Source organism: Nasonia vitripennis (assembly GCF_009193385.2).
Source record: "Nasonia vitripennis strain AsymCx chromosome 4 unlocalized genomic scaffold, Nvit_psr_1.1 chr4_random0010, whole genome shotgun sequence".
Taxonomy (NCBI): Eukaryota; Metazoa; Arthropoda; class Insecta; order Hymenoptera; family Pteromalidae; genus Nasonia; species Nasonia vitripennis.
Window position 1 is genome coordinate 1,342,839 of NW_022279646.1, and position 16,302 is coordinate 1,359,140.

General features: G+C 41.3%; 2 protein-coding genes across 2 annotated transcripts in view; one reads left to right on the forward strand and one right to left on the reverse strand.

Annotated features, from left to right (window-relative positions):
- LOC100115214 (dolichyl-diphosphooligosaccharide--protein glycosyltransferase subunit DAD1) overlaps positions 1-8,813 on the forward strand; it is a 41,168-nt gene extending 32,355 nt beyond the window's left edge. Inside the window, exon 2 of the mRNA XM_001599553.6 lies at positions 8,547-8,813. Within this exon, the coding sequence (XP_001599603.1) occupies positions 8,547-8,677 (131 nt within the window). The 3' untranslated portion in view covers positions 8,678-8,813. The remainder of the gene's footprint in view (positions 1-8,546) is intronic.
- Positions 8,814-13,234: 4,421 nt separating this feature from the next.
- Positions 13,235-14,116, reverse strand: LOC116417390. Its single transcript, XM_031930190.1, has one exon. It carries the CDS (start codon positions 14,114-14,116, stop codon positions 13,235-13,237), a length of 882 nt encoding a protein of 293 aa, XP_031786050.1.
- Positions 14,117-16,302: the final 2,186 nt, after the last annotated feature.

The window sequence follows — 16,302 nt, forward strand, 5'->3', positions numbered from 1 at the left end:
TTCAGAAAAATTCAGATATACGAAGCGAACTGCGGATTAGTTCTAAATTGTTTTTGTTGAGGGATGTGGGAGCTGAAAACACTGTTTTTCTGTTCCATATAACTTTTTGAATAAAGCCTGCAATAAAAAATCAAGATCAGAGCGCCATGGTGTTGAGTTTAGTGAATCATTCTTCCGAAAAAAAAAATACCAATCGGACTTTTGGTTTTTGTAAAAGTTGTGAAATACGAGCGGGTGTTTACGCGTGTTTATGCGATTACAGTGCCAACCTTAAACATCAATTTTACTTATTAACTTTTTTTAATTTGAAATTTCATTAATATAATGAGCAGAGCGCCATAGGTTTAGTTTTTTCGAGTAGTCAATACGGCTTTTAGTTTTTTTTTTTTGTGCAGATTTGCAAAGCTATAGCTCCCACCTCCCCTTAATGGCAGCATCGTACCACAAAGTGACTGGTACGCATAAAAATTGTACAAAGAAACTAAGCACACGACAGTGAACGCGCGATCGATTCAGAGGTTCGAGAAGCGAACGCACAATCAATAATCGAACGCGCGACCAGGAATCGAACGCGAGTCCAGGATTCGAACTTGTGCCCCAGGACTCGAAAAACAAGATTTGGATATAAGAACGCACAGCTGCGCAAGCGAGCGTGTCTGTGAGAGTAAGACGCGAAAACCGCGATACAGCACGCGCAAGAATCGTACTTGTGTACAGGTTCGATCACGACTCACGGGGAATTTTGCGACTTTCGCGTCAAATAAATTTTATTTTTTTCGGGTATTCGCGAAAGTAAATTAAGTGAGTGCTCTGCACTAAATTCACGGCACGAATTGCGCGTGATAGCGGATTCGACAGTGTCAACGAAGAGTGCGCACAGAGCTTGAAGGAAAGCGGCCGAGAGCCATGACCAGCCAAGAACTGTGAGTCAGTTACGTCGAGGATAGACAGCGTTTAGAGGATGTAGGACTCTCATCATCCGATGGTTGATGAGAAGAAAATACCAAGTGAATACGCTGTCATAACCTTAACGACGAGCAAGACGTCATTAACACTAAACAACGAAATAACTCTCAACGAAGAGCTCAGTTCGGGGACAGAGTCACAGAGTACTTCTGAGCTTTGTTCGTCATGCAGCGAGTTGCGCGAGGGAGATTATAGGACCCTCACGTACACGCGACTTCTAGAGGAAGTGATGAGAATGCGTTACCAGTTGCAAGAGTTACAAAAGAAGGTAAAACGTCTCGAGAAGCCAGAGACGAGTCGGACGAGAAGTACACTCGCCGGCGCGGAGCAACGACGAACGCCAAGGGCGAGGCCACAGCAGAAGACAGCGTCAGTGTCCAGTATTTCGCAGAAGAGCAAAATCGAGCAAATAAACTAAGTACGACGCAATAGCCTGCGCAAGCGCCCTAAAGGCTAGAGCAAAGAGGAAGTAAGATAAAGCATTCCTCCGCCCAATGGACCACACTTCGCCGAGCGAGACGAGCGAAGGTGCAAGGGTGAACGAAAACCCACGGTCCAGAAAAGCCACTTGCCTCATAAAAAGCGGAAGCAAAAAGTGCAAGATGGCCATTTGCATAATAAAAAAAGCCAGCATAGCGCAAAGGTCGATCGGACGAGCAAGACGACTATTGGCGCATCAAAGCATGCATGCGAAACTGAAAGGAGATGCTGAATATGCAACTCACGGACACATGAAAGGAAAAATTGCTCCGAGCCAGATAATGCAGTTAAACACATGTCCAAAAGAGCGGGTAAAAAGCTCAAGTGCTGGACCTGTGGGCGATTGACTCATTGGTGGCGCGACTGTCCCAACGCAGGGGACAGCGGTTGTGAAACGAGAACTTTACAGGCGCAGAACACTAAACAGTGCAGGAGGTCTGATTACGAATGCGCTAAGTAGATAGACTCGACAGCCTCGAACTCAAAGTCCTTCCCGTGCATGTCTCGATGCATTCAGACGGCGCAAGCTCGTGTAGAGCTAACAGGAGGTGTACCTCAGGATGGAACATCCTTACCCTAAGGGAGATCAGACGCGAAGATGCGTTCGCGCTCTGAATGAAGAAAGTCCAGGGAAAAAGATGCATTATAGTCTGATAGTCCTACGAGACCTTACACCTACTAGATAACGGCGCAAACAATTTAGACGCAAGGCGGATTAAGACGGTAGAAAGGTCAGAGATGCAAAAGAGGACGCAAGTAGACGCGAATGGAAAAGCTTTCGTTCCTGCGTTAGCATGCTATCTGGGGGCTATTACGCCTCTCCATTACCCAACATGGACGGTCTTCTCCGCGAACTGCAGATAACAAGAGACGTACCAACGTTAGACCTCAGCGACACGTTTGGACTCATTACGACGAGGGGAATGTGATTCAAGCTCGCTTCACAAAGGACTAAGAACGGGACGGATGCAAGATTTGCCTGAAATTCAGGCGTAGGTCCGCGAAAAGCTGTACAGAAATGACTACGATGAAGAGAAGTCTAGTCAGCGGCAGAGATACAGGGTAGCGCCACCCTATCACCCGTAGAAAATTTGATAAAGAGGGTGAGCGATCTCTGCATGGTACAATGGCGTGAAAATCTCGAGATAGAGCTCCAAGATAGTGTCTCAGCGTGCGAGTAGCGCGTTACTAAAATGCTCGATATGGATCAGTACCGAGCAAGGCTAGCGATATCGTGACGAAGGAAAGTCACGAACGGCGAATAAGAAGCAAAGCATCACAAAACGGATGCCGTCTTGAAGATGAGAATTTGTCGGAGGATCGTGGAAGAGGAAGTTCGTCAATCCGACACCGGTCATGTGGCTTAAAAAGAAGCACGAGCTAGGTTAGGTTAGGTTAGGTTGAAGGGTTCTGTGCAGTCTTTGAAAGAAAACCGCACTTCGCTCGGTGGCCTGTGGGCCATTGCGATACCCTGTTTGTCGATAGATGGGAGCTAACCTAGTTCCTTTACTTTTGCCCCTTTTGCGACTAGTCCTTTTACGTACAGATCTATCGGTTGTAGGTTTAGCATTGCCTCTAATGCCACTTGTGTGCTTTGAATTGCTCCAGTGATACCGAGTGCTGCAATTCTTTGCACCTTGTTAAGCGTTTTCCTGTTTACTTCCTTATCCATGGCTTGCCACCATACTAAGGCTCCATAGGTAATTACAGGTCTTACAATCGCCGTGTACATCCAGTGTATGATGTATGGTTGTAAGCTCCATCTCTTACCGAGCATCTTTTTGCATGTGTAGTATGCGTTTATTCCTTTTTTCATCCTTTCTTCCACATTCCTTTTCCAAGTGAGTTTGGAGTCCAGGATGATTCCCAGATACTTTGCTTCCTTGGATAGCGTGATTTCGCGCCCTCCAATTCTTGGCGGTGTAAACTTGGATATCTTGTATTTTCTTGTGAACAGTACTAGCTCGTTTTTACTTGGGTTGACTCCCAGACCGTTCTGTCCTGCCCATTTAGAGATTTCCCCCAGTGCTGACTCCATGATATCTCTAATCGTGGTTAGATCCTTACCCGTGATTAGTACTATCACGTCATCTGCATACGCTATTATTTTTATCTTTTTATCCTCAAAGGTTTTTAGTATCTTATTGATTACTATTAGCCATAGTAATGGGGAGATTACTCCCCCTTGTGGCGTAACTCTTGTGGTTTTCCTTTTTATCGAGCTGTCACCCATCTCTGAGCTGATGGTTCTGCTTTTCAGCATTTCCATTACCCAATTGATGGTGATTTGATCCGCTTCAATTTCTTTTAAAGCTTTCTCTATTGATTCCGTGTTCACATTGTTGAAAGCTCCTTCTATGTCTAGAAATGCACCTAATGTGTATTCCTTTTCATGTAGAGCTTTTTCTATAGTTCCCACTACCTCGTGTAGTGCACTCTCTACAGATTTGCCCTTCAGATAGGCGTACTGCGATGTGCACTTCTTTTCTACATCTGTGGTCTCTTTTATGTGCCTGTCCACCAGCCTCTCTAATGTCTTTAACAGAAACGATGAGAGACTGATGGGTCTGAAGTCCTTTGGTGTCGTGTGGCTTGTTTTACCTGCTTTGGGTATAAATGCTACTCTCACCTCTCTCCATTTTCTTGGTATATATCCTAGAAGTACACATTCAGTGTAAATCTTTACCAATAGATTGATTATCGTGTCTAAGGATTTTTGTAGCATGATTGGCATTACTGCGTCTGTTCCCGCCGATTTATACGGGTCGAATGTATTGACCGCCCATGTTACTTTTTCCCTTGAAACTATTCTCCTCGCCACCTCCCATTTGTCCATCTTGGCTGTCTCTTGTTGCATTTTTACGCATTCAGATTCATACTCGTGGCATCCTGGGAAGAGGGTGTTCATTAGTAGTTCAAGGGTCTCTGCGCTGGTTTCAGTCCACGTGTCGTCCGGTCTTCTGATACTCTTTAGAACTGTTGGGTCCTTTTTGAGAATCTTCCTGAACCTAGACGCCTCATAATTTTTTCTTTATATTCTCTAAAACTGGTTTTATACTTTTCCCAGCTATCGTTACTATTTTCGTATCTGGCTGCGCCGAGGAGCGTTCCTCAAATTTCTCAGCTCCGCATTCCACCAGGGTTTGGTGTTTTTGCGGCTGTATCTTATGGGGCATGCTTTTCGGAAGGCTCCCTCTAGCGCCTCCTCTAACCATTTAACGGAGTTCTCAATGTTTTCGTGAGTTGGGTTTGCCGAGATCTGAGTTTGTGCCCATGTTCCTAGCTTTCCCTTCACTAGCTCTGAGAACTTCGTCCAATCTGTCTTTTCTGGGTTCCTAAAGGTCCTAGTTTCCGGGGTATCGCGATTGATTTTAAAATGGATTCTCCTATGGTCTGAATAAGAGTTTTTGAGGGATACCCTCCAATTTTTAATCGCGATAAGGTCCGAGTTTGTGGTCAGAGTTAGATCTATTACTTCCTCCCTTATCCTATTTGCAAAGGTTGGCACGTTGCCTTTATTGCATATTATAAGGTTGTTAGAAAGTGTGTACTCCAAAATTGACTCACCTCTTTCATTGATGTCCGTGCTTCCCCACTGGATGTGGTGTCCGTTGGCGTCGCTTCCTATCACCATCTGGCTGCCCTTGTCTGTGATATTCCTCACTAGATCTCGGAGTGCTTGTGGTGGAGGCTCCTTTTCGTCATACGGCATGTATACAGATGTGAGGATCAACGCTGGGCTGTTCCTCTGTTTGTGTACAACCGTCGTCATATCATTGGTGCTATGCTGTGACAGTAGTTTGAGTTTTAATTCCCTCTTTGCTACTTTACAGGCTCTTTTCTTACCTGTTGTTTGAGAATAGAACAGGTCATATCCTCCGAGGCTGCTTCGCAGTGGTGCAAATTAATTTGCACCTTCTGCAGTCCCGTGATCCTTGTCCATGTTCTTTTCATTTGGAAGCTTCGCCTTCAGAACTCCCAGTCCGAACTTGATGCTTCCGCTCGATATCTTGAGGCATTTAAGAGATTCTTCGTCCACAGCTATGACTAGGTCTTTGCCGTTTCCGCTCTTGCTCTTTGCTGAAGAGATAATTCTCCAGCTTTGAGTGTCGAGACTCTTGTTTTGCCTCATGATGATCTTTTTGATGTTTTCGTCATTTCCCCCTGCCAGAGTTCGCCGCAGTTGTGGATCACTCGCTTTAGGAAGTCGCAAGACTTACTGTTGCTGCAACCCACAACTTTAACTCCCTTCTGCCAGCCGGCTCCGTCAAAGCTTACCTCGTCTTCCCCGCCTCCTTCGGATCCCTCTGCAATAGCCAGTAGGATCCTCGCTTCGACCTCCAGCCACCTTTCTGAGCTCATCCTTCCATCTGGATCTGATCGATCTATGATGGCTATCTGATGTTCTTCAGGTAACTGGAAGCTCGTCGAGGGTTTAGGCTTTTTCGCTGCATTCCCCTCCCCTTCGCCTGAGCGCATCCTTTTGGTCGCCTGCCCCTTTTTCGGGGGCATTTGCCCTTTGGATGTTCCCGGCGTCGGAGAACAGTCTGCTGCGTCAGCCCTCCGTAGCTGTTTCCCGTCTCCAGTTCTTCTCCCGGAGGGTGCATCGATCTTGTTTCCGGTCGTTGCTTCCTCCGGTATTATTTCAATTGATTGTGAAGTACTTTGCTCTCGTTCGTACTTCTCCACCACTTTTTCGTTCTTCCGGATAAACTCTCTTTCTCTGTTAGTGAGATCATCCGGCTTTTTCTTTTTGATTTTTTCAAGAAATTTGACCGCGCTCTTGTAGCCTCGTTTGGCTTTGTGTTCGTGGTCAAATTTCTTTTTCTTTTTCTTTCCCTCTTTCCCCTTTCCGGCTTTGTCGGTCTCTTTAAGGAGCCTCCTTTCGGTTTCTGAGTCCGCTGTCCCGACTGTACTTCCGACAGACATATTATCGTCTTCAGTCGCTGTGTCGATCTGCATATCATCCATCCGATCAGAGATGCTCCTTGGGCTGACTTTGCCTGCCAGGGATTCGGGTTCTTTGTTTTTATTTTCACTTGAGGCTTTTCGCGAAGTTCCCGCAGCCAAGTGACCCACTACGGGCGCGGTGAAAAACGAAGAGGGCAATGATGAGCCCCTCCCAGAATCCGAATGGGGCTCGGCCGCTGTTTCAGCGCGTGGGTTACCACCTGGGTTAATTGTATTCTCATTGCTCTCTTCCATATTTTTTAACTCCTTTCTATCATCAAAGATTCCATTGTCCGCGGTCGCGTATTTAGTATTAGCGACTAACCGAAGAGACTGGGGATGGTTTCCCATCCCCACTGCTTTGTCCGGCCGTTCCACTATCCGCAACCTGTGGACGCGCTCGCTGGCATGGAAAAGTGTCCTACCCTCTAGTGGAGGTTCCTGAGAAGCACGAGCTAACGGTCAAGGAAAAGTCATTGAAGAGTGAAGAAGACGACATCACTTGACCACCGAGGGAAGCAAACGAACAAGCGGATGCGAGCAACGCACCGCTGATCAACGTGCGAACCTCTGTAGGCAAACGGAGTGACGGCGTCCGGGCTGAATGAAGTCACTTCGCGTAAAGTTCGTAAATGTGACAACAGGAACCTTGAGACCAAGTGGGGAGGTCGATCTAGGATACGGTCCTGGGGGTAGCGACGAGACCTGCGAGCCTCTGAGTATACTAGAGATGAAACAGGTGCGTCGTAAAAAAGGTTCAACCGTCCGAACGATATACGTCGCGTTTTTCCTAGAGTGTAGAATCGAACTCGGGACAATTATTCAATTCTAGGACGGGTTGTAATAAGGAGCGAAATCGGGTAGATTCGTGCATCGTTAAAACGCGTTCGCTACTATGGCCGGACATATAGCTTCCGGCCATAGTAGCGAACGCTTCAGCTCTCGTGTGAGACTGACTACGTCAAGCGACGACCAATAACGTATGAGAGAGTGAGAGTGTGTGTCAACGCGAGAAGAAAACGTCCTTGCAAACTGCTGCTACCGTAAGCAAGGACAACCCGGCCTGTCGATCATCAACCAAACAAGAGGACGTCGGCTCCTGCGAGTGAGCCAGCGACACCACCGGCGCAGAGTGTGTGATGCGTGCCTACCGAGAACGGTGACTGCGAGAAACTAGGGCTGAGCCCTCTTATCTGTATCGCAGCGGCTACAGCTTTGCGACTTGGTGCAGCGGCATTAAGTAGCGACTTTCTCGTTTGCGTGCGTACGCTTCGCGCTCTACTCTCCACGCCGATTCGACATTGATGTGACGGCGCATATTCGTGTAGAAAGAAGACTGGCCGCGCAATATATTATATTACTTTATTTTATTCAAGTCGGGATTCATTTATTTTTCCGATTTGTTTTTTCCTGTTCTCTACGTCCTCACTGCGAATACCGTCGAAATCTGAAAAGCCGGGTCCTCACAGAAAGGTGCGGAGGGATAGCTCACATGCGAACACAACGTATGCGAAGCAGCTCTTGCAGCGAGGTATATCATAGGCGTTGAGAGAGTTATTCGCCGCACCAAGAGATAGTGATCCGGTCGAATATTGCCAAATTTTCCCCCGAAAACGAGCCTCGTTACATTCTACATAAAAGAAGGATTTAAATCTTTGCAATCAACGAAAAATAAATATTCAAACAATGAATTTTGTTAAAAGTTTATACCATAACTAGTATTTTATATATAAGTTTATCCCTTTCTAGAAAGATAAACACAGTTCAAATTTTTGACTAACAACATTCATCCTATTGCTGCATAATTTTTCACGAAGACTAGTACAACTTAAAAACTATAAACTTACAATATATCAATTAGAGTATAAACTTTGTACAGAATTAATGGTTGTATTATTATTTATTTTTAGTTGATTTTATTTTGTGCATAAATAAACTACGGTAGGCTTGATAAGAGAAGCCAGAGCTTTTGAAACGTTAGTAGATACAACAATTTTTGGCTTGTTAAAATCGTCGAACTTCTACAATCTTTAGAATAAAAAGATTTTAGAACTAAAACCGACCAATCAATAAATTATTATAAGTGTAGTTGTATACCTTATCTTATTTTTATTACATATATTAACATCAGATTTTATTTTTTGTTACAGTTTGTCTTCGTCTTCAAGTTAATCCAGTTAATTCATCTCATTTTAATGGAATAAGCCCAGAAAGAGGATTCGCAGACTTTTTGTTTGCCCATATTATTCTTCATCTTGTCATAATGAACTTCATTGGATAAGCATTTTTTAAGAATCGCAATAAAAAGTTATTGAACCAAAACGCTTATTTTTATCTTATAAGCTTATAATAATTAATAAAAATTTCTGTTATTTGCATTCATTGATGTAATATTAATAGATAACAAGCAACGGTAACTGTGTTATGACACTTTTTTGTCCGATATTACAAAGCACCTTTTTTCAAATCCCGTTCAAGCCCGTTCTCGTTGATCTACGAAGATTTGCGATTTCTATCAATGAAGGTAATGAGGATTATCATGAAACAGTCAATGAAATTTCAGGAGCTGAATATGCTTCACCGAAACAATTCTTTGAGGACTCCAAAAAAATAACTGTTAACATTTCATTAGCTCGTCACATAAGTATAACACGATCGCTTCTTAAAAGACAGAGGCTTAGATGATATTCTCCATCACCTGTTTAGCCTTGCTGTTTACCGATCCTAGCAGTTGCATTACTTTCAATGCCAGCAGAAACATCTCCTTATCATAATCCTTCGTTTTTCAACCGACTCCTTTGGTCCTTGTACTCGCGCTGATTTTCTGCTTTCATTTTCTTATCCCCATTACTACAGCCTGGTGATCGTATTTGTGTAGCGTTCACTCACGGTCCACGTATCAATTGAACCAATTAGATAGCTACTAACAAAAGTCAGGTCTACAATAGATCCTGTGTCTCCTCTTCTTAAGGTGTAAGTGCTACCCTGGTTAACTAACGCCAAATCTAGGAGACCAAATGCTTCTAAAAGCACTTGTCCTTGTTGATTAGTCCTCTGACTGTCACATTCTACGGCCCATGCGTTAAATTCGCCTGCGATAATTACTGGATTTCTTCCGGCAGCATCCTGCACGAATAGATCTAGCTGTCGCTCGAACTGTTTGATCGGTGCATCGCGTTATGGCACAATACGAATGATCCACTACATTAACAAAGAAAAAACTATACTAATCATATAAAAGTTAAAGCTAGAATCAAACAGTATATTCGTAAACACTAATTAATGCAGGAAAGTAACAATTATTTGTATATTCCTATCCAAGTTATTATATAACTAGCAAGAAACGCTCGCTTCGCTCACGATTTACAAATTAATTGTAATAATATATAATTATTTGACGTGTCATTATTAAATATCTTATTAAATATTAGATGTACACGCGATGGTAGTTAATTCTCGTGGAACATTTTTGAAATGCTCCCATCGCATTGCCGGATCGATAAATTCTAACCAATCAAAAGCACGATTTCAGAAACGTTCCACGAGAATTAACTACCGTCAAGTACAAATGAATATATTCAATACAGCCAACATTCGATAAAAGTAGTTATAGCTACTTATACACAGGACTGGTTTAAAATTATAGAACAAAATGGCAATAAATTTAAAATATTAAAAAATATTTTTAAACTCTTTGTAATTATTTGATGAAAGTAATTTGATGGGGAAAAGATAATTTCGGTTATTCCTAATAGATGGCGTTAAAGTTGTATACCCATAGTAATGCTTATTCAATAAAGCCACACTATAGCATGTTTAGAAGTTTAAAGTCTATAGAATATTATAAAGATTCTACTGATTCAAAAATTATTGCGATTTGACAATGGATATTCCAGAAGGCCACTTTCGTCACATTTTGCTTTTCTACTTCCGAAAAGGGAAAACTGCAGCGCAGGCTCATCGAAAATTGTGCAGTATTTATGGTGATGAGTGCTTAGGAAGGTGTTGCTAAGTGTTTAATGGGATTGGAAGGGTTTTGTTCATCATAAGCTGCTCGAACCTGAACAAACCATTAATTAGACTGTCTACTGTCAACAACTAATGCGATTGCAGTAGGCGATTAAAAAAATCGATGCCAATTCTTTGGCACTTAGCTTCCTCTAACAAAATTTATAGTTTCAATAGATAAAATATTGTTCAAATATACAGTATATTAATGATTTTTAAAATACTTTTAATGTTAATTATTTTACTGAAAGAGCACCCAACACAATATCAAATCATATAATTTTCATGAAAATGTTTAAACCTCAGCATTTTAAATACTATAGGGTCCTCATAACCTCATAAAATCATGAATTTTCTCCAAACATTCTGAACTTAAGATATAAGGTTTAACAAAAATAGTAATTTTCAGTTATACAGGGTACACAGGGTGAGAAACAAAGAATTTCAATCTTAATACCTTTTAAACTAATTAGTTTCATAAGCTGCAAAAAGAACTTAGCCGAGGTAAGCAAAAGATCTTTTCGCAAAATTTAAACTTAATTAAAGTCTTTTTACTTCCGTAATCATGCGACATCGAAAACACATTTTTTTTCGATTTTTAGCTCAAGAACTAGTCGCCAAATTGGCTTAAAATTTTAACAGCAAGTAGATATTATCGGTTTTTATTGTCATAATTTTTTTTTCAAACGTTTGACAGTTTAGTTTTGGAGATAAATTTTTTCAAAAAATCATCTTTTTTATCATAACAATTGAACGGAACGGTCAATCTGGAAAATCTTGCTCAGCCAGAAAATCTTTCTCAGTCATCCGCACGGACATTTTCTAAAAACCATTGATTCGTGCTACAAACACCTCCAAATTCGTTTGTACGAAGTTTTAGCGAAACTAAAAATTGTTATTGAGTAATATTATGCAGTTATTGAAAAAATATATTTATTTTGATGCGTTGTGATGTATTGAAGATAATACCGAAGGAATGAGATCTTATTTACGATGGACAAAACATCAGAGAAAAAGGACTAAACTTGACGTCAAGACACAACTACATCACTATAGACGATGAATGGGAAATTGCGAAATATTCGTCATGGTGACGGTCATAGTTTTTTTGATGTTCTTTAAATTGAGATCTGACGATAAGATGAATTAACTTCAAAAAAGCGTGATATAATATATATGTTGATTTAATGTTCATTAAACTGCTTCGATTGGTTGTTAGAGTCATACAACAGATATATGACATTGTAATTGTTTTAACACGGTTTTCTAATATACTTAACACGGGATCTGTTGCCATATTATGGCGCGTTTATCAAAGTTACTATGTCAGTTCTGTCTATTTATTAGTTAATACTATAAATTTAATTGTAAACTAATATAAACATAGAAGTTAATAACATTGAAATCTTTAATTTAAGTTGAATATAATAATAAGATAATTTTTCGGGTATTCGATAATTTCGTGGAACGCGTGGTAGCATGGCATTAATTTAATGGTTGTGTTGCTATTGATTAAATATAAGTGTATATATATATGTTATTTTTAATATATTTCAGTTTTTTAAAATATCATTAATTGTTTTTCATTATTAAATATATTTAGTCTTAATTAAAGTGGTATATTCTATACCTCAGACGAAAATCACTGGTAAAATTTTTATTTGTCTAGTTTTTTAGGTTGTTAAATGATAACGAATTCTCTTCGTGTATTTTACACGATGAAAACTGGGTAAAAAAGGCCCTTAATTTAAGTTACCATTTTTTACTAAAACATAACTATTCGACACGTATTATTATAGCGAATAGCGAAACAGGTTCCATGATACAATGCACTATAAGTATACAACAAATTTACCAACAAAAATTTTAAACTACAGTAGACAATGTCCAGGTATTAAAATCACCTCCCGAATGACGAGACATGGTCTATGATACAAAGCACTACGTATATAATAAACGTATTTGAAAGAAATTTTCATCTTCAGTAAACGAAGTCCAGGTGTCAAAATGATTCTGAGATTAACCCATTATAGTTATGGTAAACGGTATACAGGGTGACCCAATTTAAACGGGCACCGCTCATAACTCGTCAGGGACAGCCACAATCGAAAAAATGGTAGAGACCAAAGTTGTAGGATATCGAAGGGGCAACCCGATGGTGACCTTGAATTTGACCTTGAACGCGTTTTTCAAGGTAATTTGAAGGTCAACTTTGGATTTTTAAATAGGAACCCCATTCTTTTATTGCGGGAATGGAAAGAGCGGTAAATTTTACGTTCAGAATGGTATGTTCGGTTGCGGCACTGAAGGTCGTCTCAATGTCCTGCAGCCAGAATGAAACCCCGCCTACGTAATTCCTCTAGCAACGCCAAATTAAAAAAAAGTGGTAGAGACCAAAGTTGTTGTATAGGGGGGGGGGGGGAGAGAATTGTGACCTCGAATTTGAGCCAGTCCTACAAGGTCATTTCAAGGTCAAATTATTTTTTTTCAAACAGCACCCACTTTTTCGACTCCGGATCCTGAAAGCGTGTAAAATGTTGCACTTTAAACGAAGTAGTAAATTTAAAATAGAAGAAAGGATTTTAATCATTTAGCGTACCATTTCCTGCGTTTTGTCATCATTATAAAACTTGATGTCCAGGACCCACGACGAGGACGTAGCAGGGTGGATTTTCAGGTCCCATTTTGATCCGGCCGATGAAGGCAAGACGTGAAGACACCGGCCGATTAAGGCAAGAATCATAGCCCGGCCGATGAAGGCAAGACGTGAAGACACCGGCAGATGAAGGCAAGACCATGAAAAAATCACTTTCTAAATAGAGTTTAAGCTTTACCTAATTAAGTGTTCAAAAATCCCTCCATGATGTCTAATACATAGTTGAATTCTTCGCTCAAAGCTTCCAACAGTCGACAGAAGCACATGCCTTGGTATGCCTCTGCAAGTATTAATGATTCTTTGCATCATATTTTCTCTAGTAGTAGGGGCGTCCGCATATACGCTGTTTTTCAAAAAGCCCCATAAATAAAAATCTGGGCTCGTGAGATCTGGGGATCGTGGAGGCCACTCAACATGATCTTCACCACGTCCAATACCTATCCATCTATTACGGTATGTTTGATTTAAAAAATCTTGAACATCTAAACTTCTATGCGCAGGTGCACCATCATGTTGAAGCCACATACGCATTCTGGTTTTTATATTAACATCTTCTAACAGATTTGGTAATTCATTTGTCAGAAAATGGAGGTATCTATCTCTGTTAACATTACCGTCAAAAAAGTAAGGCCCAATTAGATAGCCATTAACAATACCACACCATACTACAAGACTCCATTGATGTTGGTGATCGACTGCACGGGTCCAATGAGGATTTTCAATGGACCAATAGTGGGAATTGTGTCGGTTTAGTTGACCTGTATTATGGAAAGTGGCTTCATCGGAAAACATGACGTACCTGAAAAAATGTGGATCGTTTTGCAATCTTTCCTGTGCCCATTGGCAAAATCGTAACCTTCTTTCAAAATCACGTTCTGTTAGCTCTTGGGTCAAAGTAATATGATATGGATGGTAACGATGGAGTCTTGTTATTCTTCTCACTGTTTCTCTCGGGATGCCAGATCGTACTTCTATTTGTCGAATTGAAATATGAGGATCTAAATAAATCATAGCAAGCACCACCAATACTCGTGGATCATTTCGCTCGATAGTCATTACTCTATGACGTTGTCGTGATCTTTGAGGTCCTCGCCTCTCTCGCTGTTCAATTCTCTGGATCGTACTTCGAGATGGATGATGATTTCTGTTTGGGAAACGCCTCCGATATAATTGTGCTGCTGCATTATAATTTCTTCGACACTCTCCCAAAATCAATAAAATATCAACAATTTCGCTTCGACTATAGTCCGGCATATTTACTTAGATTATAAATATTACAAAAATAAAAAAAATGACAAATCACATATTTTCAATTATTAAATTAGTATTTGAAGTCGATAAATATCTAAATAAATTTAAAAATTCTACTGCATTACTAGAACTTAGACTGTTTTCTGCAAAAAATAATAAATAAAAAACTACTTAAACAATTATTTAATTGCAAATAGTAATTATTAATTTTTTATTATAAAATAATTTATTGATTAGGAAGCTTTTATGAAATAGATAATAAATAAATATTTTGTAATTCCAAAAGTGTTAAAAGTAAAGCTCTTTCCATTCCCGCAATAAAAGAATGGGGTTCCTATTTAAAAATCCAAAGTTGACCTTCAAATGACCTTGAAAAACGCGTTCAAAGTCAAATCCAAGGTCACCATCGGGTTGCCCCTTCGATATCCTACAACTTTGGTCTCTACCATTTTTTCGATTGTGGCTGTCCCTGACGAGTTATCAGCGGTGCCCGTTTAAATTGGGTCACCCTGTATATTGCTACCTTCAAAATTCCAATAAGTGTAACAACAACAAACTTCGTTTATAGTCATAAGTATATGATCTGAGTTCAAATTCTAGGAAGACCAAAATTCCAAGAAGTCCAGAAAAATTTCCTGAAAAATTCTGGAAAGTATTATTTATGAACTGCAAATAATGTTGAAGCCTTATATACTATATATTGTAACCAGTAACAACGTCCCTCGCCACGCCGGTAATCGAGGCAGGATAGAGAGTGACGAAATAGGGCGGCGTTGGCTCAAGTGGTAGCACGCGCGCCTAGAGATCTCGGGAGCGCCGGATCGATTCTCGGTCCGGCGTCTCCTTTTGTGATTTTCTCCTCTCACGTCAAGTCTCGCCCCGTTACATGGGGCCCCACGTTGGCTTGGTCTTTCGGCCCTGTTGGTTGGCCTAATCCTTGCGCCGGTTGACCGTAGTTCATCTCAATCGCCGGCGTCACAACGACTTCGTTAGCCTCGATCTCTTATTGTAGCAGCTTCAGAGGGTGCGGCTGTTCGGTGTCATAATCGCTCGTATAAATCGAACGTGTCGATACTTGTTCAGCCGTTGCGTCGATGAATGACTTACGCAGTTCTTCCCTCTTCATTCGCGCCATTGCTGTCGAGGCGTCCAGGCTCTCTCTAAAATCTGACTCGGTATACTCTCCGAGGAGCCATCTGTTTAGCCTAGCTACGCGATCTAATCGCTTGCCGTCTGGCTTCAGCTGCATACTCTCGAGGGCATCGTCCATCTCTTCTTCGTCGATGCTTAAGCACCAATTCTCGACGACCTTTTCTACCTTCTTCGCCATGTTGGAGTGTCTTCTGCGTCTAACGACTTTTCGCGGTTGCGCAACAACGACGTGGCAGCTCCCTATCCTACACACTCACTCCAGATAGCCCCTAGATTGTATTCTTGTTGCTACAACGTAAGCTACAAAAATACAACCTTTCTACTCACACACCTAAGCGCGTCGCTGTGACGTAGATTATTACGCGAAATCGAATAAAACGAAAAATCGAATTCGTATAATCGGAGCGAAATCCGTAAAAAAAATTTGTAATTACGCCAGATAAGCACGAATTGCTTCTGGCGCGCGCACTCGTAGCATCGCTGTGCTCTCACTTGCAACGCATAGTTTGTGCTACAGGCATATATGCACTCATACACCCGAAAAAAAATCCGAAAAAAGACGAAAATATTTTTCGCGGAATTACGCGTATATCTTGATCTGCGAGTCTAATGTGTTCTCTTCTTGATAAATCTTGAAGTCTTCTTGGCTGAATACTGGTCGTATACTGTTCCGCGTCTTCCCGTGGAAGTGACTATATACTTCGCTCCCGTCGCGATCTCGTTGAATTGCTTCTATGTAGCGTCGCAAGCTCTCGCACTCTCTCTCACACACTCGGATCGCCGCGCGCTTCGCTCCACTATAGCGTGCGTGGACTATACTTTGCGGCTACACACGTTTG